This window comes from Mirounga angustirostris, unplaced genomic scaffold (genome assembly GCF_029215605.1).
Source record: "Mirounga angustirostris isolate CCGP_5_RB_7025 unplaced genomic scaffold, mMirAng1.0.hap1 SCAF_9, whole genome shotgun sequence".
NCBI classification, from domain to species: Eukaryota; Metazoa; Chordata; class Mammalia; order Carnivora; family Phocidae; genus Mirounga; species Mirounga angustirostris.
The window spans coordinates 39,796,749-39,823,413 of record NW_026991717.1 but is presented as its reverse complement, the minus strand read 5'-3'; the positions used below and the strand labels follow the sequence as shown (position 1 = coordinate 39,823,413).

At 52.1% G+C, this 26,665-nt stretch overlaps 1 protein-coding gene across 1 annotated transcript in view; it reads right to left on the bottom strand.

Annotated features, from left to right (window-relative positions):
• The window catches only part of MEGF11 (multiple EGF like domains 11), a 261,614-nt gene that overhangs the window by 208,345 nt on the left and 26,604 nt on the right, over positions 1-26,665 (bottom strand). The window contains exons 3-5 of the mRNA XM_064570282.1: positions 17,505-17,610; positions 12,846-12,947; positions 8,645-8,745 (exon numbers count right to left, since the gene is read on the bottom strand). Of these exons, the coding sequence (XP_064426352.1) occupies positions 8,645-8,745; positions 12,846-12,947; positions 17,505-17,610 (309 nt within the window). The remainder of the gene's footprint in view (positions 1-8,644; positions 8,746-12,845; positions 12,948-17,504; positions 17,611-26,665) is intronic.

The following is a 26,665-nucleotide window of genomic DNA, read 5'->3' as shown; positions in this document are numbered from 1 at the left end:
GGGGCTGAGATCGTGGTGGCTGCCCCAGCTTCAGCCACTCGGTGAGGACATGTTGGGGCAGCTAAACAGCCATTCACCCCCACGGGCCACCTCCACCAGCCTGGTGACACCCTTGTTTCCTTGCCTACTTATTTAAAGTGTGCTTATCATGTTATGTTGGAATTTTTTAAATATATATATTTCCCACTAGATCCTATGCTTCTTATTCATCTCTCTATCCCCAGGGCTCAGCAGTGCCTTCAAGGCATAGAGAGCTAATAAATGTTGAGGGCTGGATGGACAGATGGAAAGATGAATGTTGTTGCAGGCAGCAAGGCTCAGCACCAGGTGCTGGTGACCTGGGGAAGCTGCATCAGGACAGGTTCTGGGGCTGGCAGCTGACAGCATCCCGGGGGGAGCCTCCTAGAGGGTCAGCAGGGAATTATTTTACGTAGTAGCTATGAGGAGAGGCCGACTTTCAGACAAGTCCTACGACTCTGCGCGTACACACACACACACACACACACACACACAGAGCAATCTCCCACTCCCTACCTGGATCCTGGCACCTACTGTGACCTAGTTTAGCAAACTTTTGAAATCAAACCAGTTTGGCTTCTGTTCCTTCCTCTCCCTACAAACCTCTTCACCTGCCCTCTTGTCTGACCCCACTTCTCGCTTCTGGCCACAGGTCCCTCCCACCGAGAGGAGACCCACTGCAGGAGGGGAAGGGGAAGGGTGGACGTAGCACAGATCTCAGTTCCTGGGCTGCCCTTCTCTACCAGAAAAGGGACTTGGGCTCTCCTGGCATCCGTTTCCACTGCCATGCCAGGCCCATTTGACCCTCCACCAGTCCGTGAGAAGCAAGTAATAGACTGTTTGGGAAGGTGGCAGGTCAACCGCCAGATGTTACGTTGTTTTATCAGTGTTGTTGGAAGTTAGCCATCAGTCCAAGAAAGCATTGAACTAAATGTCACTGGGTCTGATTATGAAGCCCCCCACCACACGACTCACTATAAAACAGGGGCATGGAGTTCCAGTGACATGGAGAAAGTGCGAATGTAGCCCCTTCTGCTACAAAAATGCTCCCAAAGTATAATAAAAAAATAAAATAAAGAGATATCTAACTGAGCTCTGAGACAAAGGTAAACGCCCAAGTGTAAGAAAAAAGTGGGCGGTTTATAGGAGGTACAGGAGGGCAGATGCTGAAGCTAAGGTAGCCCGTGGAACAGGGGACCTAGCCAGCTGCTGCCCCCAGCCCCAGCTAGGAGCCTGGGGTTTAACACCCACACAGGGGCAGATGTGGCCTTGGGAGCTGCCGGCTCCATGTAGGCAAAACTTGAAAAGGCGCCCACTGGCCGAGTGAAAAATAAGGCATTCTGCACGAGTAAAAAGTCTTCCACAAGAAACAAAAACCAGGAGGGGGGAATGGGGAGTCACTGTTTCATGGGCCCAGGGGTCTCCCTCAGGGGTGATGAAAACCGTTTAGGACTAGATGGGATAGGAGCACAACACGGTCAGTGTACTAAACTCCACTAAGCGTATGCTTGAAAATGGTTACTACTGCATTAAGTGAATTCCACAATTTTTTTTAAAGGAAAAAGAAAAAAAACAAACAAACCCTAAACCTCTGCCACAGTTCCAGCCTCAGCGTGGAATCCCAAACCAAGTTATCAATGCAAAGGCGGGTCTTGAGCCACTGAAAACCATTAGTGTGCCTAAGAAGGAAACGCAGAATTGGTGTGTGGGGCACGTGCACACCCCAGGACGTGGGGGAGGAGGCAAAAAGCTCAAGCGTTCACAATGATAAAGAAAAAAGAAATTATAACCAATATGGGGAAATCATCCACCACAAGGGAGAATCAGCAGTGTCCATACACAGAACTGATAGTCTAGGAACTTGAGTCAACCAAAATCATGGACTCAAGATAGAATTATCTTGACCGTCTAGAACTAATAGCTCCAGATAAAACCATCTGAGACTATAAGCGAAATATGTTTGAAATAACTAGAGCAATCATTGAAGGATTAGAATTCATAATGAAAGAACAGGACACTACAGAGAAAAAATAAAATAAAAAAGCAAACCCTGCAGATCTGAAGAAGGACCAACAGACCTCCTAGGAATGAAACACACCGTTGTTGAAATTAAGACCTCAACAGACAGGTTAATTAGCAGAGCTAAAGGATTCGAAAAATGGATCGGAGGAAAATCTCCAAGATACAGCATGGAGAGATACAGAGACGAAACATGAGAGCCTAGGAGAGAGAGGGAGTGAAACGAGTCTCCAACATTTTGGAGCTTCAATAGGAGAAAACTGAGCACATGAAGGACAGGAGGTATTAGAAGAGACATGGCTGAGAATTTTCCAGAACTGATAAAGCACATGAATCCTTCGCTTGAAGGAGATGTATAGCCTCTGAGGAGCAAACAGTGTGAATGAAAACGACTCCACACCCAGACACGTGCTAGGAAAACGGCAACGTGTGCAATGACAAATTCCGGAACACAACAGAAAAACATCCTCATGCCCTGAGGGAAAAATCACTGAAAACCTGCAATTCCACAGGCAGCTAAAGCACCATTCAAGAGTGAGAGTAAAATGAAGGCATTTTCACTTCCAAGTCTAGCTGGATTGCAGTTAAGATTATGATTATGAAATAAAATCTAAACAACAACAAAAATAAAATACGGCATTTTCCGACAAGCGAAGCGTAAGAGAGGCGATTGCTCGTGGACCCTCCCAGGAAAAACTACTGAACACGGCCCTTCAAGAATAAAGCCGAAGCTAGAAAGGAGTGAGACGCAAGAGGTGAAGAGCAAGCAAATCAGTAAACATGAGCTAAATTTACATTTAAATAGCCATCCACCATATAAAACAACTGCGATAATAAGACAGGGGTACCTAAATCCCAAAAATGGTGTGAGGACTTTGCTGGAGTTCAATCTTAGGCACCACTCAGGTGCCCTCAGTGCGGCCAGTCTCCTGGATTGTCAGCTGCTGGCTCCCCCTTAGCCATCCCGGGCGGTTCATACTGACTCCACTGGGCCTGCGCAGTCTCCCTGCCGGGATGCTGAGCAACCCCTCCCCCCACCCCCAGGCCACATACCTGGAGCTGCTGGCTAATCCCTCCACTTCTCCATTTGGATGAAAACCACATGCAGGGCTCTAGCATTCCAAGCAGCCGCTGAAAGGGCTAGATGACTCCTCCAGGAAGTCCGGGGGCATTACCTCCCCCACCAAAAAGAAAAAGGAGATGGGGGATTGCACAGATTAATTCCCCCTCCTTGCTGGCTGCTCTGAAGCAGGCACTCTCCTCTTGCCCATCAGGAGAGGCCCTGAATACCAACAGGATGCACCTGTTAGGCATCATGCAGTGTAACCATCTTCAGCGGTAGGTAGACCTGTGGTTTTCAAAGCATGGCTCCCAATGCAGCAGCATGAGCATCACCTGGGAACTTGTTAGAAATGCACATTCTCCAGGACGCCTGGGCGGCTTAGTTGGTTAAGCATCTGCCTTCAGCTTAGGTCATGATCCTGGGGTCCTGGGATCGATGTCAGGCTCTCTGCTCAGCAGGGAGTCTGCTTCTCTCTCTCCCTCTGCCCCTACCCTGCTTGTGCTTTCTCTCTCTAATAAATAAATAAATCTTTTTTTAAAAATGCACATTCTCCAGTCCCCTCCCCAAGTCTTCTGAATCTGAGACTGATGCTGGGGCTCAGTAGTCTGTGTTAGAAGTTAGAACACGTCTTCCAGGTGATTCTTACATTAGGTAATCAGGTACTCGATAATACATTTGAGTGAATTGTGAATTGTGATTACCATGGCATCTGTGTGGTGCTAAGCATTGATAGTGCTCACCAAATACTTTGGCCCTCTGCTTTCAATACTTCAAGCCCTCTTTTCTCTGCTACAGCAACCAGCAACATTGCAGACGCCCTGCTCCAACAGCCTGGGTCCTGGCAGAGGACGGACATGTCAAATAAATAAGGACCAAAACTCTATTGGTTTAAGCCACCGGGATTTGGGCATTGTTTGTTACAGCATCGTAACCAAGCCCATCCAGTCCAATAGCGCCTAATATTTTCAAAGAGCAGTTTGCTGAAATATCTCAAACCCCATTTTGTAAGTGACAAAATCAGCTCCACCTGTGAAGCAAAGATGCTCACTGCCCTATCTCCCAAGAAAGGAGAAAGAAAGAGAACTGTGTTTGTGCCCGGTGATCCTCAGGAAATATTTGATGCCTGGGTGACCACGAGGAGCTAGGACTCAGCTGTATCGGCAGCTAACGGAGGGGGTGGGCAGTTCTGGTGTAGAAGGTTCTAGAAGGGCTGCCAAGGGCTCTGGGATAAGGATGGCAGTTCTGGGGCAGGGGAAATGGCACAAAGAGGAGTTTGCATCTGTATCAAGCTCTATGCATTCCAGGACATGCTCACTCATTGTTTTATCTTATTCCTTCCATGCTCGAGGATGATCCATTCAATGCCACAGTGGGTCCAGAGGGGCAAAGGGACTTGCCCAAGATTGCACAGCAAGTTGATAGCAGAGTCAGCCAAGGCTTTTACTCCAGGCCAGTGTCCTTCTAGTATCTGCTAAGAAATGGGCTCCAGGAAGGTGGTTCTGGAGGGAGGATGATGTCCCCCCGCCCCAGAGCACAGATGTTCCTGTGCACGGTCCTGAGGACTCTTGGCATCAGATGGGTTCTTACCAGGTTCTGGTGAACCTCACGGTTCTCTGGCTCCCAAGGGGTGGAAAAGAAGTGGAGGGGGAGGGGCCACAGGGCATCGATTCCTGAAAGCCTCCGGTTTTGCAAGCTCTCATCTGGCACCCAGAACCCTGGGCACCATCCCTCATGCAAGTTCCCTGACTCTGGGGTCTCCACTCGCTCCTGGACAGCTGACAAAGCCTGGCCGGTCCCCTTCCTTTCTTCCCATTACAATAAGCAGGAACAAGAGAACATAGCAATGGCCGACACTTACCTGTTCATGGGCTCAATTGTGTCCCCCTAAAATTCATATGTTCAAGTCCTAATCCCCAATTCTCCAGAATCTGACCTTATTTGGAGATAGGGTCTTACTAGAGGTAATCAAGTTCAAACGAGGTCATTAGGGTGGGCTCTAATCCAGTCTGACCGGTGTCCCTATACAAAGGGGAAACCTGGAGACAGACACACATATCAGGAGAAGGCCATGTGAAGAATGGAGTTCCGGCGCCTCGAGCCACAGAGCTACCAGAAGCAAGGGCAGAGGCCTAGAGCAGAAGAAACCAACCCTGCTGACACCCTGATTTGGACTTCGAGCCTCCAGTGGGGTGAGACAGTACACTCCTGTGGATTAAGCCAGCCAGGCTGTGCGGCTTGAAAGGGCAGCCCCAGGGAAATGAGTAACTGCCTCAGCCAGCCAGCCTCCCAGCCCAGATCTGACCCCCGCGGTAAGGCCAGCTGTCTCCCCGTCTTTGCTGATGGGGTTCCCTGTCCCATCCATGCCCAAAGACACCATTCCATCCAGCCCAAAGCCCCACGAAGCCCCCCGAGGGAGAGCAGGTCACAGCGCTGTCTCCAGCCTGGCGTGTCCCGTGTTCTTTCACACACTCGCCTCTGGCTGTTATCCACGGATTTTTCTGCATGTGGCCTGTCCTTCCCAACAAGACCATGAGTTCCATGAGGGCAGGAGCTATTCCTAACACCTCTCCTATATCCCAAGGCATAGCACTGTGGGCACGCCACAGTGGGCGTCTAATAAATACTGGGTTGAACGCCCTTCAAGGGTTTCCCCCTTCAGTCTTCTGTCTAGAGCTGATTCCTCTTTTTTTTTTAAGATTTTGTTTATTTATTTATTTGAGAGAGAGAGAGCACAAGCAGGGGTAGCGGCAGAGGGAGAGGGAAAGCAGGCTTCCTGCTGAGCCCAGAGCTCGATGTGGGGCTCGATCCCAGGACCCCGGGATCCTGACCTGAGCTGAAGGGAGACGCTTAACCGACTGAGCCACCCAGGCGCCCCTAGAGCTGATTCCTCATTAATACTCGATAAGTGGGCATGGCTGAAGAAGACATCTCTCCATTCTACTCTGCCCTACTTTATGAAGATGCTCATCAAAGCATCTGTAACTCTGGGGGCAGGTATCCGTGTACCAGACCATCTCTTTCCACTAGGCTGCCAGCTCCTTGAGGTAGCAACTGTCCCTTGTGTGTGTCTATGTCCCCAGCACTCGAGTAGGAAACAAATCGACAAGGAACAGTGTAAATCGAACGGATAAACATGAACATATGGCAGAAATGATTTACCGTGGGTCCAAAGACTGTGGATTTGAGGGCTCCATGGACCCACTGAAACTGTGTGCAAAGGGCTGTGTGTGTGTGTGGGGGGGGTTATATATGTCATGTGCATTTTCCCAGGGACAGGGTCCATGGAGGTGCGAAAAATTAAAACAAAAGCCAAGAGTGAAAAAATGGTAAGACCCAAAGTCATGGAGTGGGGAGCTGGCATTTATTAAGCCCCTATGCTGTGTCTGGTGATATCTATTACTATCCCCATTTTACATGAATGGAAACTGAGGTACCAAGAGGTGGCATCTTGCCTAGGCTCACGGAGAGAGAAGCAGCCCATCCAAGCGGGTCAGAGCAGACTCTAGAGCCAGACATCCTAGGTTCAAATCCCAATTCTACCACTTTCTAGCTGTATGATCCTGGTCAAGTCACTTAATCACTCTGTGACTCAGTTTCTCCATCTATAAAATGAGAGGGATCAGGGAACCCACTTCAGAGAGCTGTTGTGAGGAGCTGATGCATTCATGTATATAAAATGATTGGAACAGTGCCTCGTGAGGGGGGTTGTCCTGTGAAGACTATGAGGATGAGCATAAAGAGGAAGAAGTTGGGGGGGGGGACAGAACTGAGACTCAAACCTAGACCTATAGGACTCTTGCCACCCTGGGTCATCACTACCAGCACCCCGCATGCCACAGTGACCCATCTCACTGCTGAAACTCCTGTCCCCCTTTGGGAGGAGCCCTCAGTCCTAAAATTGGCTTTTCCAGCTGGCTTCCCGGAGGTGGGCTGGCCCATGGCCGTGACATAAGGAGTAGGTGGGAGATTATAAGACTGGGTCTATGCAATCAGGACACTTAGTGCTTCTGCCCTGCTCTTCATTTTCCAAGAGCTCTACCAACAATTGCTGATGGAAATTAGAAAAAGAATGTGCTCCTCTGTTCCTGGAGCCCCGTGCTGACAGCTGAATTCCCTTTAACATTTCCCCGAGTCCATCCTTGCGCCCTGAGCCCTGAAGGGCCGCTCACATCCATTCTGCTCAGGCTTTGTGAGTCCTGGGTCACAGCCCATGCCTGACTCTCACTTTCCTCTGGGCAGACAGCAGCAGTAAAACCTTGGTCTTGATCTCACTTCTACACCCAGGTCCCCGTAGGAGCTCCATCCCAGGTGAGGCGTTGGCCAATGCCTTGTCCCAGTCCAGTCCTCTGCCCCGCTCCTGAGACACAGCCTTTTGGGGATGGCTTTGCGTGAGTATCTTTGTATGTTTCCCGCAAAACCATCACTATGGAACCTATTTGTGGGAGCATTTTTCATTCACTCCTGTAATGCAATTAGGATCGAGCTTCTCCAGCAAGAGGGGATATGTAACATCAGGAGGGGAAAATTGTCATTTCATTCCCAACACTAACACGCCCACCCTGCCCAAATTGGCTCTCTGGTGCCGGCTCACTCTACTCACCCAAAGGGCAAGGAGAATGCTAACAAGGAAAATCACTCTCCAAATCTGCCTCCGAATGAAGAAGCAGAAGCTATGGGGGTGGATTCCCCTCTGTCATTAATGGGGGGGCTCCCAGTTTCTCTGACACTCTCCACAGTTGGGGCAAAACTCTACTGCCCACTGGAGTGCCCCATACTGGCCCCATTGCACCTGTCAGAGGTGGTGGGAAAGAGTCCGTTGGACTCGAACAGACTCTAACCCTACAGTCATTCTTGCTGAGAGGTTAAGTGACTTACCCAAAGCCACATCTCTGGGAAGCTGGGACCAGAACCCAGATCTGCAGACTCCTGGTTATCTCCCACTGCACAGCACTGCCCTCTCACCCAGAGGGCCTGCGGCTGCCAGAAACTAAGCCCTCGCGCCCACCTTGTCCTCAGATCTCCTGATCCTTTTTGGAAATGTTCCCACTTCCTAGAACCGGCCCCTTGTGATCTATCTTATTCTTACTACCCTCCTTCTCGGTACTACGGTCTTGCTCTCCAATGATCCAGCCTGCCTTCCTTCCTCCCTTCCACCCTCTCTCCATCCCTCCACCCTCTATCCATCCATGTCTCCTTCCATCCAGCAAAGCCTTCTGGAGCCCTTCCAATCTGTGCCAGGCACTCAGCCCTTCCTCCCCATGGCTCCTCAGAGCACGCTCCAAAAGTGTGCACTTCTCTCCTGACCCCATCAAAGCCTAGAACCGACCGGCGTCGATCCAACCCTCTTAGGAGATCGACCTGTTGGACAAATTCGTGCGAACGTGCTTGTAGCAGACCCATTGATCCCTGCAGAGCTGCCGGCAGGCAGGGATTTCTGGAGCCCTCAGCTCAGCCAAGGCCTGCTGCCCAGGGCCTGGCTGACAGCCCCCTACCTCCCTTCCCCTTGGTTCCCTCCCCTGCCCCAGGGAGGCGGCCCCTACATACGTATGCAGAAGTCCCCATTCTCGTAGTAGCCAGGGCAGCACTGGGACCTGCGCCGATACATGGTCCGGAGGCCACGCCGATACGCCGTCTTATAGCTGATCCTGAGGCACAAGGGAGAAAGCCACTTGAAAGTATTGAAAATCAATCACTCGCGTTAGAATGATATTTGTGTTAAGCTATATTGAGGATGCCATTCAATAATTACTTTAAAATGCATGGCGGCCGCGAATATGAAGGAACACAATAAAGAAAAATCGATGGCTGCATCTGGGCCACTGTGATGCAGAAAATATTACTGACACAGCGTCTGCCACACCTACTTTCCCCAGTCTCGTCGGCGTGATGCCGAGAAGGGTTTCGGAAGGTCCTTTCTGGGGTGACGGTGGGAGGTAACTAGGCGCTTCTCCTGGAAGCCTCCAGACCCTGGGGAGCTCCTGGGGGGACCCAAACTGGACTTGGGCCCTGAGAGTGGCCAGGGCCACTGCCCAAATGAGCAGGCTGCTCGCGGCCTCCAGGGACTCGGTCCACCCGTCTGGAGAACTGAAACAGGATCAGCAAAGGGCCCTCTGAGTCTGACCCAGTCCCAGGGAGTGGATTAACCTCCCTCATGCTAAAAATAACATGTCCTGGGCAAGAGCTTCGCATGCCATCTCTGGGAAGGCTCAGAACCAGGCCCTGGCTCTGCAGCAGGAAGAAGTTATAAGGCCCAGGGAGCAGAGGCAGCTCTGACCTGGGAATCGGAGACCTGGAGTGTGCCTCTTCTGCTGGGACAGGCATGGACACTTCATCCTGTGCCAGAGAGATTTCTAGGCGCAACGTCATTCCATTCTCTATCTGAGGCAGGTAACAGGACTATGTCACCTTTGTTTTATTTCCTTTTTACCGTTTTTATTCTTATTTTATGAACCCCCCTTCTGTTTCATGGATGAGAAAACTGATATTCAGAGAAGTTAATGACTCGCTCAAGGTCACACAATGAATCAGCTTCAGAATCAAGATGTGAACCCAAGTCACTCTAATTTCAAAGCCACCAGGCTTAGCCTACTGCCCAGTGCCAGTCCCCACAGGGTGGCTGGCTGGCCATATGGGATGGCCATAGTGAATGAGAAAGACCAGGTAAATGGCTGGTGGGGGGACAGAGTCCTTAGGAGGAAATCAAGATGGGGTATTGGTATGCAAAACCCCTTCCTCACACCTAAAGTCAAAATGGAAGAGACTGAAGTGGCCATTAAGGGACAGAGAGAGGAACTAACTTCCCAAGGTCGTGATGTATGACTAGGACTCAACCCCAAGTCTTCGGGCCTTGAAGCCAGAGCTCCCTTCACATCCCCACCCACACCCCAGGGGAGCCTGCCCTGAGGACCCCTCCTTAGGGGGCAGAGCAGCGGGGACCAGACATGGGAGATGCCTACAGCCTGCTTTCCATGGATGGTCAGGCCAACTTGGGAAGGGAGTCCCACAGCCCTCCCAGTCTTTAAAGCCCTTGCTTTATGACAAATGACAGTGCAGGGCCCCAGGGAAATCCATGATATTTGGGAGTGTCGTAAACTAAGGTCATTCTACATTGTCAAAAGCCCATAATGAAAAATAAGCCAGCCTCCAAGTGAAGCTCCTTCCCCGGTACAGGAAAGCAGCTCCCGGCAATTTTGGGGGTGGTGTGGACCTCTCAGATAAAGGAAGAGTCAGGGTTGGCTCAGAGTTCATCCAACCCAGTCGTCCCACCACACAGGGGTATCCCCCAGTCCGTCCAGTGGAGAGGTGGTCTTGGCACCATAGCAGCCTCCCAGGAGAGAGATGTCTCCCGCTGCTTCTGGCTCTCCCACCCTTGCTTGCTCCCAGCGCTGGGGTGGGGAGCAGCAGAGGGAAGGGGCCAGGGGCCAGGCTGTCAGGAAAAGGGTGCTGCATTTAAACAAACCATTCCACACTGAAGCAGACTGATGGTGTGGCTGTCAGCATGCACACCCCAGGTCAGCAGGAAAGCTGCGAGGCAACTCAGTAATTTAGCAAAATAATTCATGTTCCAGGAATGCAGCCTATTTTAATAAGCAGCCACTCACTCACCTTCCCCCCAGCGCTGATGGATGGCAGCCCGGGCCTCCGAGTACCTAACAAAGCCACACCTCAGAACAAACTTGGCTCTGGCACAGGGCCTGACAGGGCTCATGGAGGGAGCAGGACCTCTATTTCTGCCTCCACCTTTGACCGGGGCCACAGGCAGCCAACTTGGCACAGCTAAGGAAGCTAGAAGGGGATATTTGGTCCCACCTCCTCATTTCACAATCAAGGGCTAGGGGAAGGGGATGCGGTCATGGCTGAGTAGCTCCTATGGGAGCAAAGTTCCTACCAACAACTATACAATCTGGGAGAAATATAAAAAAAAAAAAAAAAAAAAAAAAAACAACCACAACTACCAGAAGGCACCAGAGAGGGAACAAAGGTGGATACTGGAGGGAAAGAGAAATTCGGAAGAAGGAAATGACACTGGGCAAGGTTAGCCCAAGGGCAGACCCCAATCAACCATATTCCAGGTGGCTACAATTCAGGTAGAAAACACACAGCCTTCCTGGCTTAAAGCACTACAAGACAAGTCCAGGGTGGATCCAGCAATTTGAGAGTGAAAAGTGAAACCCCAGAAAAGAGAGAGCCGCAAAGAGGAAGCCCCATATTCTTTGTAAAATCTCTGCCCAAACTCCTGGCCCCTGAATGGTATGTGTAGGGGGCAGGTCCCACACGGTCCCGCTAAGGCTAAAAATATGGAACATTCGGAGTCTGGAAATCGAATGCAGCCAGATTAACTGATTGCCGAAACAAACAACAACAACAACAAATCAATCCTCTCGGGAGGAACGTAACAGATTTCATTCTCTACAATCTCTGCTGTTCACAGTGCCCAGAATATAATTCAAAATTACTAGATGCAAGGAGCAACTGGAAAATACTGCCTACATAAAGGAAAAGACAATGAATGAAGACCACCATGAAGTGGCCCAGATGTTGGGATTAGCAAATAAGGATGTCAAAGCAGCTATCATGTCTATGCTCACAGCAACTTACTTACGAACAAAACCCCAAAGAAAACCAGGACTTTGGCACTTCAGCATAGAGCAAGTTTCCCCATCCACCTTGCTACCACCGTGATTCAGGCATAAACCACAAAGAGGGACAAGGCCCCCACGGAGGAAGCCAAAGAAATCTGGAACCAACATGGATGCTCGGCAACTAGGGAAGAGGCCTAATAGGTGGCTTTCCCCTCATGCGCTCACCCACCCTTCATCTGCTGGTTTCCATCCCTCAAATAACAGTGCCACCTTGCCCAGATCTAATAGCTCGCTTCTCCCGTCTTTCCCTGCACTTTCCAAAGCATTTTCTCATCCCTGACCTCAATGGACCCTGTGAGTAGGTAGGGCAGAGATCATCGTATGTTTGATGAGCACACTGGGAATTCCCAAATAAAGCAACTTGCCCAGGGTCATCCAATAAAACGTGTTCTCTCTTCCTTCCTCTCCTCTTTCCCCCAGCAACATGAGAGAATGGCATGATCTTCAGGAGGGCTGCAGACAAGGGAGCAGGGGACCCCCACACAGTCATTTAGATTGAGCTCTTCCCATGGGCAGCCCAGCCAAGGTGACAAGAAGGTGCCCAGTTCTCTCCTGTGCTCAGTTCTCCAAGCCAGATGCCCTGCCATGGGGCTACATCTGCTCTGAGGGATCTGCCTGAGGTTGGAGGTCCCCCCGCTGACCCTGAGGCAAAGATTCAAGGACAAGCATTTTATTGGAGAGGCAATCTAAGGAAGCACTGGGAGGGGAGGGGGGGGGAAGAGACAGGGAAGAAAAGGCAGCCAATCCATGGTGCACTGGGATATGTGTAGAATGTTCCTCAGAGTTCTCCCCTTTACCCTCAGGGTGAGGGAGCTGGGGGGGGGGGTTTACCCAGCAACTCCCCATTTCTCATTGGGTGAGGGATGCCCCCAAGGGCAGTAATTCTCCAGCACTTCTGGCCCGCCCTGCCCATAAGCTTCTCTGGCCAGAAGGAAGCCCTCAGCAGAGCATCTCAGTTGTTCAGGGTAAAGACTGAGCACCAAGGGGATACACGCAGTGCACTGCCTACAGCTACTCCAGGGGCCTTTTACTAACTGGCACGAAGGAGAGCCCTGAGGGCCCAGTACATTCTCCCTGCCCCATCGCCCAAGACAGGTACTCACCGGTGTCGGGTGCACTTGAACCAGTTGAGGATGTCCGTGCATCGCGTGTAGTAGATCTGGTCGAAGGGGTGTGCGTATGATTCCTGGACGGTCACGGCATAGCTGAGAACCAGACAGGAGGTGGAAGCTATGGTCAGCACTCGAGAGGCTGAGCTGATATTCAAGATGGGGGTTCCTGCCCCAGGGGAACCAGGCCCGCAGCCAGGCATTCAGGGGCTCCAACCTCCCCCCCAACCCCACTATCCTCCTCCTGTCCTGGATGCCCTCAGCATTCACACCTCCCTGACCCAGGTTGGATCCAAGACATATCCCTTACTGCCCTTTGGCCCGGCTCATTTTCTGAAATTCTAGATCATTTGTTCATTTATCAGAGAATGAATAAGGGAGGCTTTAGGTTTATTCTATGTGGCTCTGGAAGGCAGAGCCAACAAGCTTTAAAATACTTTGTTCGGATTTTTATGGGTTTCAAAGCATATATATGGAAGCTGATCCTTGTAGCAATTTTATGAAGTAAGTGGTCCCATTTTACAGCTGAAGAAACTAAGGCTCAGAGAGAGGCAGCTTGCCCAGGTCACACAGCCGGTACCAATTAACTGCTAATATTTATTGAGTGCCCTATGCTAAGTGTTTTAATCCATTTTAGTCCTCACAATCCTATAAGGTTGGTGGATTGCTATCTTCATTTTACAGACAAGGACAATGAAGAAAAGAAAGAGTAAGTGACTTCCCCAAGGTCCCCCAGTTGCCTTCTGCTCTGTCTCCAGTATAGCGGTGGGAGCATCGAGGACATGCCCCAGAACTCTTATCGAAGCACTATCTTGTTATGTTGCCTGTTAGCTATAAACCTGAACAGTGGGAAGAAGTCTCGGGGAGGAAGATCTCAGCCTTAACCCATAAGCCTTTCTACTTGCCCGCCCCCGGCAGGAGATGTATGAGAAGGCGGTCGAGCCGGGATGCTGAAGGGAAGATTCACACTTGCTGTGCAGGCTGGGAGAGGGCCCCAACTGAGATGTCAGGAATTCATTTTTTTGTAGGTTGGTACTCCTCACTGTTTCCGCCCCGACGGCTCACTGACCTGGGCCAGATGGCCAGATCCAGGCTCTAAAAATCCGTCTGCTTTGCCTGAGGAGACTGTTGGTTTGCTTGCAAGGGGGCTGGGCAGGCCAGCTCCCCAAGTGGGTCCACAGCAGGCTTTAAAGGTCAAAGATCTGGAATCCAGAAAGAGGGCCCCGGAGAAGTCAGCAGGGCACAGGGACTCAGGGCCCTGGAAAATTCTGGTTCTTTGAAGCACTGAGGATGTAAGGAGGGTCCCTGCTGAGCCTCTACCAGCCGGTGCAACGGAGATGTGAGTCAGAGGCACACGTCTGTGCAGACATGGGCCAAGCCCAGTTCATCTCCAGGCTTGGGGACACCGAGGCAGCTCAACACCCACCCCTGGCTTCCCAAGGGGCCCCTTCCAACTCTGAGACTCCACGATCCTATGTTTCCACACGGCTTCTGAACACCTCACTTAGGGCAGGAGAATGAACGGCTCAGAGTGCATGAGCTCTGGGTCACATTTGAACCCTGTCACCTGTTCGCAGCACATCCTTAGACGTGTTGCTTAACTCACGGAAGCCTCCTTTTCCTTGCCTGTAAATTCATGACAAAAATTGCCAGGGACTTCACACAGTCATTGCGAGGATTCAGCAAGGCAATAAGAGTGTCCACCTCTCAGGGTGGTGGGAAGATAAAGCAAGAGAAGACATGTAAAGTGCTCAACACAAGAGAATACATGTAAAATTTTTAATGGGTGCCCAGTGTCGAATGGATGCTGGCCACCATTATTATATGACCGCAGCAGTTCACCTCCTGCGCTAGGCACTGGGGGACATTTCTTCCCTGACTGTGGTGGGGGTGGGGGAGGAGCAGGACTCACACACGGAATGGACTCCCTGCCTTTGTTAAGCACTCAGGGGGACTCAGGCACCCCTTCCAGTCCTGACAGAGACAGTGGGTGCTCAGAGAAAAGGCATCAGCCCGACAGAGGGGTGAGGAGAGTGTCATGGGGGACGGTCCCGGCTCTGCAGGGACTGAGCAAGTCTGGCAATGAGACCTTGAATCAACTCCAAGTCTCTGGGGTGAAGGGTGTGCCCCCGGTTTCATGGCTGGTCGGTTTAACATGCTCACTTGCCAACATGCTAATGAGGGACCAGATTAATCTTGTAGAGCTGGGCTTTATTAGCCAGGGGAGGTCTTTCCACTGGGTTTTATGGTGGAGGGGCATAATTAACAAGGAGCCCGCCAGAAGCACTAATCCAGCTGAGAAATTCTCCCTAAGCGGTCTCTGAGGACCGGAGCGTGTTTCTGGAATGACACACACTACATCCGTCCATGTGTCATTGGAAGCGGAGCTTAGGTGGGCAAGCCAAGAAGAAGGCACATGGTGTTATGGGCATTGCCTGCAAGGCCTCCTCCCTAGGGGCTGGAGAAGCCACAGGGGTCCCCCGACTTCACTTTAGTTATAGGGTCAGTCCTTGTCCTCCCATCAAAGGATCACCTCGGCTGACAGCCAGCTCAGTGCAGGCTCCGTTCAGAGTATTTTCATATTCCAAATTGATTGATATCGGGGAGGTCTAGAAAATTAGAGAACTCGGTTTGAGTTTGAACTGATCCACTGTTCAAAGTGATGCAGTCGGGACCCTGAGAAGAGGGACGTGAGGAAGGGCTCTGCCATCAGGGAAGGCTCCTTGGAGGAGAGGGGCCCGGTCAGAGGAGCTGGGGAAGGCAGAGAAAGGCAGACGGGGAGGGGGTAATCTGGAGGTGGGGATATAGCACAGCCAGGGGCAGGAAGCAACTGTGTCTCAGCCGGGACAGGTGGATGGTAGGGGGGCTATTGATGCTGGAGTCTACATACCAGATACTAATAATGTGCAATTTGAGCTGACAGCTTTCTCACTTTCTGGGAAATAAAGGTTTCAATTCGCCAAGACCAGAAGGGGCAAAGGGCCTGAGTAACCTCAGAGTCATGCAGAAAGCTTATGAAAAATGCATATTCCTAGGCTCTACCCCAGACCTACAGCATCCGAGTCTCTGGGGCTGGGACCCGGGAGACTTTCTCATCCACACCTCCAGTGAGCCTGATGTGCATTAAAGTGTGTGAGAAGCAGTTCCCGCAAAGCCAGAGGTATCAACAAGAAAAGACCATAATTGGGGCGCCTGGGTGGCTCAGTTGGTTAAGCGACTGCCTTCGGCTCAGGTCATGATCCCAGGGTCCTGGGATCGAGTCCCACATCGGGTTCCTGGCTCAGCGGGGAGCCTGCTTCTCCCTCTGACCCTATCCTCTCTCATGTTGTTTCTCTCTCGCTCGCTCTCCAATAAATAAATAAATAAAATCTTTAAAAAAAAAAAAAAAGAAAAGAAAAGACCATAATTGACCTTTACAGTCCTGAAAGCCCTTTCATGACACTGGCACCCTGATCCTCCTGAGAGCCTGGGAGGCCAGGGCAATTATTCTTCCCCCTCTACAGAGGTGGAAGCAAACTCAAAGCGGTTCAGAGACTTCTCCCAAATCATTACAGCTAGCAGGTGGCAAGATCCAGACTGGAATGAACCAAGGTCTTCTCCTGACAGATCTTGCCTTCTTCCCCCTTCCCCTAAAAGGGGCACGGTGCGGCACCACCTTCTGCTCCCGCCCCGACTGTAGGGACTCCCACAGGGCGCCCAGTCCCTGGTGATCATGCCAGTGGGGGCACAGTCCGTCTGCTGGCCCAGCCCATCCCTGCAGGGCCTGGTGCTGCCCGGGCGGGGCGCCTTGCCCTGCCGTGGGGCCGGGATACTCCCCCTCACAAGCAGGGAGCATGGACAGCCCCACTTGCTGGAGCTCATCTTAATTTTATTCATTTGATTTATTAACATCTAAGTGGCAGAGTCGTCCTGGTCAGCACAACCAATCAATTCCAGGGTTTAATTCAGTTTTTCCTGATTGGGTCTCTGGTCACTATCTCTCTGCTCACCAAAATCAATACTTTAACCTTGTACTTCAAAGTCAGGCTGTCTGCAGGGCCCTGGCCCGTTCCCCGTGGACCAGGTGCTGCAACCGGAATGCAGCCAGGTCTTCTGCTGACGCCCTGGGCCGCACTTGCCCCGGGAGCCCTCCCACCCCGGCTGGAAGCAGCGGAGTCCCCTCACCCGTCCTCCGTGGGGTGGGCAGCCGGCCGCCCAGGACAGGGGAGCCGCTGCACTGATGCCAGTCCTGGGGGACCAGGCAAGGCGTCACAGTTTTGGAGAAGAGCACATCTGGATCACACTCACTGCCCACCCCCCCCACACCCCCCCCGCCTGGCTGTGGACAGGCACTGAGCCCCTCTGTGCCTCTACTTCCTCGTCTGTAAAATGGCCGGGAAGGGCAAATGCAGGGAGCGACCAGAGTTCCTTGCGAACTACCAGACAGCAGCACTTAAGTCAAGCCCCTCGGCCTGGAGCTCCCAGGGCCCCGAGTGTAGACAGAATCGACACTGCTTGGTTCTGTCTTTCGGCGCTTGCGCTGTTTCTCCAGCTGGACTGCAGGCCTGCGGTGGGCAACTTCTGTACCTCCTGACTCTGCTTTTGTCCCAACCGTACCAAGCCCCGGGGGGAGGCCCTCAGGGAACGCCTGGCCGTCCAAGACCCACATCTTACCTCTCCCAGTGGCTGCACACGTTGGGGTCCTCGGGGTTCAGGGACAGGGCAGTTTGCAGGAGGGAGAAGATAATGAGCTCTGTCGCGGAGAGTGCCATCCCGGGCCCTGGGGGGTACAAAGGAAGCAGCGTCATTAATCAGACCGTTTTCCCAGGCATCTGTTCGCCACTGAGTCTTCTCACACGAGGCGGCAAAACAGACTCGCTAAACAGACTAAGTTTGCCCCCAACGTCATGTAATGAGCATTTGATATTTCACACTTGTGGGTTTTGACTACATTTCACCAGTTCTGAGTAACCGGGGAGTGGGAAGCCTGAGTCAGGGAAAAGTTGGTATTCTAGGCCAGGGCTTCTGAAAGTTTGTTGGCTTGTGGACTGCTTTGAGAATCTCATGCAAATTCAAGAAATTCTCCCCAGAAAAATGCCCACATGCACAACTTTTGGCTGTAAGATCAGGGTGTCCTCAGGCCTCTGAGCCCACGCTGGGACCAAGAACTCCTGACCTTTAAATGCAGGGTCTTCCCCTCGGTCCCTTCCCCCTCAGCTCTGATGTGCTTTGCACATCCACTCTCCCCTTCCCCAACTTCCTGCAACAAAGAAAGGGAAGAAAGGTGTCTGGTGGCTCCTGGGGAAGCTGAGCTGGGAAAAACTCTTCCAGGCTACCCAGAAGGCTGCACCTTGCTTCTCTTGTTGCTATGGGATATCCATCACTGACACCCAGCCTGATGCACACATCACTCCCACCGAGGGATGAAGGACTGGTGAGGGGCTTCGAGGAAGCAGCTTGTAGAGTTTGATCCAGGGCCCTGAAGTGACAGCTTATGGCAAGTGTCAAGTGTGCCTACACATGTCAACCCCCTTGGTCCCCTAAACTGAGGACTCCCCCAACAAAGGGCTCCTCACGGAGGCAGAGAATCATTAAGGTGGGAGTAACCACAGTGACCCCCTAGGCTCCTTCCTGCCCTGGAAATCCAGGACCCCGTGGTCCTACAGACTTAGAGAACTGCGGGGTTCCCACCTGCGGGGACAGCCCAGGGGAGCTGGAATTCACATGTGCTCAAACATCAGCTACAGAATGAATGAACACCGTGACTCAGAAAGATAGCACTATTTTTCATGTGTACAGAGATGCTGTCGTGATTTGCTTAAAAGCTTTACTGAATTCAGAGTAGCTTTTCTTCTCAATCTGCTTCACTAAAAGATGCAACTTCTAATAACTGGGGGCGGGGATGATATAGAAAATATTTTGACATCGGAAAGGGTCCCCAGGCTTGAAACGGTAGAGGATCCAGTCCATTGGCCCTGAGCTTGCCGATGAGGAAGGACTCACTCCACTCAGGGACAGACAAGAACGGCATGCATGTCACACATACCCCCATCTTACCCAGAGGGAAGCTAAATAGAGCTCCTGTCTTCGTGAAAGGTTAAATACTCTCCTGCTCGTCCCCAGTAATTTCCTCACTAAATTCTTTCTTAGCAGCTCCTTCAAAGATAAACAAATTGTCACAAATTCTGTGTAACTGTAGGGGTCCAAATTAATGATTAATGAGGTTTTTCTGTTTGAGATCTGAAAATAATCTGGCTAAACGTATTTTGAAAATCAGTTTGGAAAGAGAAAAGCAGTTCTGGTGTTTCCACTTAATTTGCCAAGCCAGGAGTATGCAGATCACAGCCCCTCATCTCCCCTCCTCACTCACCTCCCCCCGCAACAAGTCCTTGGAGACCTAAGGGACCCCCCCAAAAGGCGGGGCACAGCATGGGGCCCACGCCCCCTCTAGAGCTGCAGGGCTTTCAGCCCATTCCCCTTGGAGAGCAGGAGCCACAACCTGGATGAGAAAGAGTGTGCCCAGATGTAGCATTAAGTTTTGGGGAGAGCCAAGTGTAGGATGAACATTGTCTTCCAGGTGGGGTTTGGGCAGATCCACCACCAAATAAATTAAATAAAGGAGTAAAGGAAGGGACCCGGTGCTCCGAAAGGCACAATGTCGGAATGCCAGGGGGAGAGAATGCCTCATTCTGGTTCTCTCTACGGCCCTGTCTCATTGACTCGGCCACTCCTATCATCTCCCGAGTGGACCCCACGACCGCATCTTCAAACTCATGAAGCTTAGAACATCAAAGGATGAAGCCCCCTGGATTAGAGGAGAGTGTTCCTCTGGCCCCCTTTTGACCCATGGTGATAGGAGAGGGGTGGGAGATGGAGGTAACTAGGATCCTTGCTAGAATTTGGGAGATCTTTTAAAATCTTCATGCAAACCTCTTCCCTCTACGTCGGATGTGGGTAGGACAATTTGGCCGACTCCCACTTGCCGTGGGATACCTGGATGCCGGGTGCAGAGAGGGAGAGGGGGAAGGGGAGGTGGACAGGGAGCACGAGAGGACACAGGCGGCGAGGCAGCCTCACTCCTCTGTCCGTGTGGTTGTGGTAAGTCCAGCAGAGCGGGGCGCATTCACACCCAAGCCTGGAACAGCCCTGCCACCAGCAGCCACACGGTTCCCCATCTGATGCTAAGTCTGCCCCTGTGGAAGTGTGGGAGGGGCTCAGGGAAGAAGGACGTCCAGCCTGAGGGTGGAAGGCTCTCCTTGGACTCGCTCTGCCCTCAGGCTCTTTCTTGGAACCCAATCTAATGGATGCAACCTTAATACCCACACTTCGCTCCCCGGAGCCAGACTGGTCTCTCCTGCTCCTTGTTCACACTGCTCCCCTTGCCCTCAAAGCGCATCATCATCAACTTTAAGTGTCCAAGGACCATCAGCTCGAGGTCCAGCTCGGGCCCCCGGGCCCTCCACCCGCCCTGGGCTTGGCACCTACGGGGTGCTGGGCACGCTCCACGCACGTAGCTTCCAGTCTGGGCCACACGGCCCAGCACTGACTGCTCTTCCCATCTCACATCGCCAGCTTTTCCAGCTCGCCTACTTCATCTTGCCCACGTGTCATGGAAACGCCTCGAAGGTGGGGTCACATCCTAGGCCAAACCAGTCAATTCCTTTGGGGAACTGATTTTATTTTTTTTATTTTATTTTTTAAAGATTTTATTTATTTGACAGAGAGAGACACAGTGAGAGAGGGAACACAAGCAGGAGGGACTGGGAGAGGGAGAAGCAGGCTTCCCACCGAGCAGGGAGCCCAATGCGGGGCTTGATCCCAGGACCCTGGGATCATGACCTGAGCCGAAGGCAGATGCTTAACGACTGAGCCACCCAGGCGCCCCTGGGGAACTGATTTTAGAAAAAGTATTTCTTGGGCGCCTGGGTGGCTCAGTTGGTTAAGCGACTGCCTTCGGCTCAGGTCATGATCCTGGAGTCCCGGGATCGAGTCCCGCATCGGGCTCCCTGCTCGGCAGGGGGTCTGCTTCTCCCTCTGACCCTCCCCCCTCTCATGTGCTCTCTCTCATTCTCTCTCTCTCAAATAAATAAATAAAATCTTAAAAAAAAAAAAAAGAAAAAGTATTTCTTTCTCAGACAATTCACTGAGGCTAAGTGAAGAGCAGCCAGAGAGGGGCCATGCCCCCTCCCCACGGGGGCAGCTCCTCACCACCGTGAACGTGAATGGGGCTTGGCGCTCTCTCAGAGGATGGATCCCAAAGACATATGCTCACAAGATGACTGAGGGAAAATCAATGCTGCCACAGTGGTTATTAGGCCGACTCCATTTGGAGTGACAGAGGTTAACGTATCGGGCACCATCTGATTTAGGGCATTAATAATTAAATAAGAAAATGCCCCTGGTTTCACTTCGAAGGAAGGGAGTGAAGTTGCAAAGGTGAAGACATTTCCCTCCTGGCGGTGAGATGTGGCTGCTTCACCCCAAATGAACCGGGCCGGAGGCTGGAGGGGAGAGAAGGTGGCTAGGAGGGGAGCCCTCACACCTGCCCCAGCCTGAACCAATCGACTGAGCATTCCCGGAACACCACCAGCCTGGCCCTGGGCTGTGCTGTGGACACAAAGAAATAGCATGGGTCCGCTGCCATCTATTTGGGGAGCTCAAGCAGCAAGCGGTGAAGTCCCGCTGGGGGGCTCCTGGGAGTGGGTGGGACTTCAGATGGACAGACCGTGGAAAGGGAGCAGGCCGAGAAAGGGCATTTCGGGAGCGGGTAGAGCATAAGCCAGCGCCCGAAGGCAGGACTGTGTGGGTGGTGTTGCAGGTAGTAGATGGTTTCCACTGCAGACCAGTGGTGGCCACATGGGCAACTTTGGGAGGTGTTTTCCAGAACGGGGCTCAGTAGGACACTAGTCCCGTGAGATATTGATAGAAATCTCCCAAAGATTTCCATGAGTGAATTAGTTCAGGAAATGCGGCATGTGCTTATTTCTTCATTTTAAATATTCCAGTGTACCTTTTTCTTTTTTTGAAATTTAAAATCAATTAATTAACATATCGTATATTATTAGTTTCAGAGGTAGAGTTTGGTGATTCATCAGTTGCATATAACACCCAGTATTCATTCCATCAAGTGCCCTCCTTCATGCCTATCACCCAGTTACCCCATTCCCCTACCCCCTCCCCTCCAGCAACCCTCAGTTTGTTTCCTAGAGTTAAGAGTCTCTTATGGTTTGTCTCCAGTGCACCTTAACTCTAGGAGCAGAGGTCCTCAGGGTACCTGTTTGGAAAGCTCTGCTCCTCTCCATCAAGGTCAAGTGTGAAGGAAGCCCTGGTCCCGTCAATCCGCATCCTTAGATGCGGTTTATATCCTTTGTTTCCTTGGTATTCCTTTGTTTATTCTAACACTTGAGGGCCTTCTGTGCCTGGCACATGGTGCTCAGGGAACCTGCCCCTGGATAACTCAAGAGACACTGACATCACAGCAAAGGATCCCTCCTCCCAGCCGGACCTGCAGGCTGGGCAGACCTCAGAGATGGCGGCCTCCTCTGGAAGCCCGTGCCTCCTGCCGGGGCCCTGCCATCACCAACACCTCCTGCCGGGGCCCTGCCATCACCAACCCAGCCTGAGTCTCTGGTTGGCAGCACACACCTGGCCAGACACCAGATGCTTACATCAGCCAAGATGCATAAAACTGGGGCAGAGGGCAGACAGACAAACAGATGGCCTCTGCCCTGCGATCGGTAGTTATGACCTCACAGTCCATCTGTGCAAAAATCTTCCCCCACCTGCTTCCACCACCTGCCTAGTCCTCCTGACCGTGCCGAAATCTTGGGGACACGGGCGCCTAGTCCACGTACCTGGAACCTGCTCTCTGTCTACCCCAGTCTCTTCCAGGGAGCCCTTCCGTCCTGACAAATTTGCATTGACGGCAGGGATGGTGGTGGTCAGGCACTATTTTGTGGGTCCTGGGAGGTTTCACTTCTACAACACTGGGCATTGATCGGTAGTAACGGCTTGGCTGAGAAACTGGGGCTGAGCAGGGAAAGTGTGCCGTGATCGATTAGTAATGCCTGTCACAGGCACCCAGGCACTGGGTGGGAGAGGGACACACCGGTACCACGCACCTGTCCCTGTCCCACGTTGTTGAACGGTTGTTACTAGCTTTAGAAATTGCTCTTTTTCTATATGAACCATCTAGATGTGGACTCAGCTCTTCCCTCTGGGCTTTCAAACCTGCACATCATTTTCCCTCCCTTGGACTGCACTACCAGAACGCACATCATGAGGGCAGAGATGTGGGTTTATTACGTTCACTGCTGCCCCCAGCACCCAGAGCGTTGCCTGCACGTAGAAGGGGCTCAATACCCCTCATCAACCAATTATTGGCTCTACAGCCAAGCACCTCCCCTGACCTCTCAGCCATCCCCAGCCTCAGGCTCAGCCACATTGCTTGTGTCTGTCCCGACGGAGGCCACCAAAGATCTGTCCCGACAGCAGGTCATACCGCAGGGGGCATTCCACGCTGCGTTAACATTGCCCCGCGGAGACATCAGTCTGTTGGCAATAGATACAGTGACACGGTGACATCCTGAGAGTGATTCAAAAACTCCCGCCCGGGCCACCCCACCAGCGCCAGGGTACATCTGCTCCAGGGACCAGCACAAGGCGGGCATTGAAGCCTACTCAATAGTTCAAGCTGCAACTGGGGGCTGACGTGTTCCAAGTACCTCATGAAAAGGCGCTTTCAGGCTCGGAAAGCAGCAGAAGCAAACCCCAAACTGGGACTGATAAAGCAAACGCCTCACATCCCTCCCAGCATGTGGGTATAGAGAGAGAGACTTCTATCTTCTATTTATAGAACACACACACACACACAAACACACAAGCTTCTCTATTTTTTTCTGAATAAAACAAAACAAAACAAAAGCTAAATTTGCTCTCAAAGGGGCAAATGCCATGGTGATCATCCCGTCTGGCAGACCTTCGCCTTCTTCTGCCCACTGATCTCTGAGCTGGCTCCCAGTCCCCAGGCCCCTCTCTGTTTACTGGCCTTGCTGGGGTCTGATTAGTGTGAGATGAAAAGCGGAGCTGTGATCAGCCCCGTAATTAAGAGGCTTCACCCTCTGCCTTGATGAAGCTTCCTGCCCTCCCGCAATCCCACCAGGGGCCGGGTTTATGTCGAACGATTTCTAATCTCTCTGCACTTAAAAAGAAAAAAAAAGTTTTCAAAATAAATCCACGGCTTTTAATCTCCAAAAGAGTGATTCCTTGATAGTGGGAGCATGGCAGAAATCCCCAGGGCCACTGTGGAGACCCTGCCAGGTGCCTGCCCACAGGGATAAATCAGAGGGGATTGGAGGCACCTCCAGAGATGCGGTAAACGTCCTCTTCAGAGTCTGGGGCCTGCCATCCCAATAAATCCTGCTTTCTCCTTGCCCGGGAAGCCTCGGGCTGCAAATCCTGAAAATGGCACCATGGAAGCCCTGCAGCTCCCATTAATCAGGGTCAAAAGGCTGTCCCGTCCCCTGCACCCTCAAGCCCTACAGACCGAGCGGCCCTGGCATCATCCAGCCTCAGAGAGAAATCACCACACATCCCTAGGGAGGGGGGAGTGGAGGAGTGTAGAAACTGCCAGGCCAATAAAGCACCCCCCTCCCTCACCCACTGTGCCGGGCCCTCAGCCCTCCCATTCCCAAACAGCCAGCAGCCTCCTGGCCCTCCAAAGACGAAGGGAAAAAACTTATCTGTGTTCTTAGACCATTCCATTTCTCACAAAGCAGTTATCTCCATCTTTCCATTTCTCTGCAAATCAGGGCATGCTCGGCTGGCCTGGCCAGCCCCGAGGCCTCCTGCCCCTCCCAGCTGAGCCCCCCCAGGCCTGGCTCCGCTTCCTCTGCCACCCCCCCCCCCCACCCCGGGGCTGTGGGAGTCTCAGGACCATGGGAGTCCCACACACCCTAGCATTAAATCATGGCTCTGTCCATACATCCCCAAAGATAAGTCAGTCACTGGGGGCCATGCACCCCCGTGGAGATCAGTCCCATTCCTGCCCACTCTGAAAAAAACATTTCTCAGACTACAAGATGCAACCACCAGTGCCTGGATAGGGAGGAGCGCTAAGGGACAAAGCGCTGGAGAATCACCACCGTTGGCAGGTCAAGCATCCCACCTGGGCGGAGGTGAGGGATGATAGACTGGACAACAAGCCGCACGGCTTCAGAACTGGCACCAGGACCTGGGAGCATCAACTGTCCAACACTCGTCCTCCAGGAGGGGAAACTGTCCCCAGAGGACTGGTTCAAGATCACAGGACGCGTGGGTGGCAGGCCTCCATTTGAGAGGAATAGTGAAGCCGGACTGACATTGTTCGAATCCTGACTCCACCTTATTGGCTGCACAACCTGGATAAAATCATTTACCTGCCTTAGGGCTGAGTGTTTCCCATGGACCACACAGGGCATGACCAACTTCACGGGGCTGTTGGGGTAGTCAGTGAGTCAGCAGGTAAAGCACTTGGCCAAGCCCAGCATCTGGCACATAGAAAGTACCCAATAAAATATTCGTCTCCTCCCAACCCATATTCCGCCACCTCAAAGATCCTTCTAACTCTCTAATTCTGACTTCTGGAATTTCTAAGGAGCTGGAGGGAAAAAAAAAAAAAAAAAATATATATATATATATATATATATATATATAATTGCTGGAAAATCGAGGTTTAGTCGTCTCTATGTGGTGACTACTGGGTCAGTTTTCAGTGTACAATTGTCAAGACAGGCCTCATGTTTCATCCACTCAGCACACATTTATTGAACACTTGCCAGTCACTGTGGACACAGAGATGACTCAGGTAGGCCCCTCCCCCAAGACCCCCAAACGCCTGCTGGAGGGTGTGTGGGAATGGCCGTGAGAGGGCTGTGGATCCAGGATGTGGCTTAATTCAAAGCGCCGAGGTCTTTCCCTGGCAGGAAGCCTCAGGCAAGTGTGATGGGATATCAGAGACCTTCGTGGGGAATCGATGCTTCACATCCCTGCAGGTGCCTTCCACGTTGAACCTGGCCCATCTCCATTCCTGTTGCCTCTGAATCCACTCTTGATTAGCGCTGCCTGTTTTGAAGAGAGAACAGCCCGGCCGCCCAGGACTCAGGGCAACTCCTCCTGCTGGGGTCTTCCCTCCTGAATGCCCACTCCGCTCAGAAGCAACTTGGCTTTCCAAAGGCCCCGTCCTTCCCCTTCTGCCTGCTAAGGGCCCTAACTTGCTGTGTGACCCGAGAAAGGTTGTTTTCCCTCTCTGAGCTTCACTCTCTTCTTATCCCAAAGACGGGGGTCCGACTGCATCATCTCCTGGACCTTTAAGCTCTACAAGTTCACCTACAATGTGTCTCCCTTCCCTGCTCTTCCCCCCACCACATTCTTCTCTCTTACCCCATTCCCAGCCTGGGGCTTGCCCCATCTCCCCATAGCAAGGAGACACACAGAAGAGGTCGGAGAACCAGAGTCTAATCCTGGATCCCGGAGAACTCATTTCACTGCTCTGAGCCTCCTTTTCCTCTTTGACAACATGGGCAGGATGAGAGAGCCACAGACCCTTGGGAGGATTCAACTGTAGTTCAGGACCGGGAATGCGGGGATCAGTAGCACTGTGATGGTTGGGACCCGTAGTTCTGACCCCCTCCCCGTCCATTCCTCAGCATCCTTTTAATTAAAGACTGCTTTCTTGTCTTGTGCTCTATTTCCACCCAGCACCCATAACAGGGCAGACTCTGCCCCCTCACCTCTTGGGGGCCACTCCTCCCCAGGCAGGAGCTAAACAGGAGGACCTGGCTTTTGGCCTGCAGACA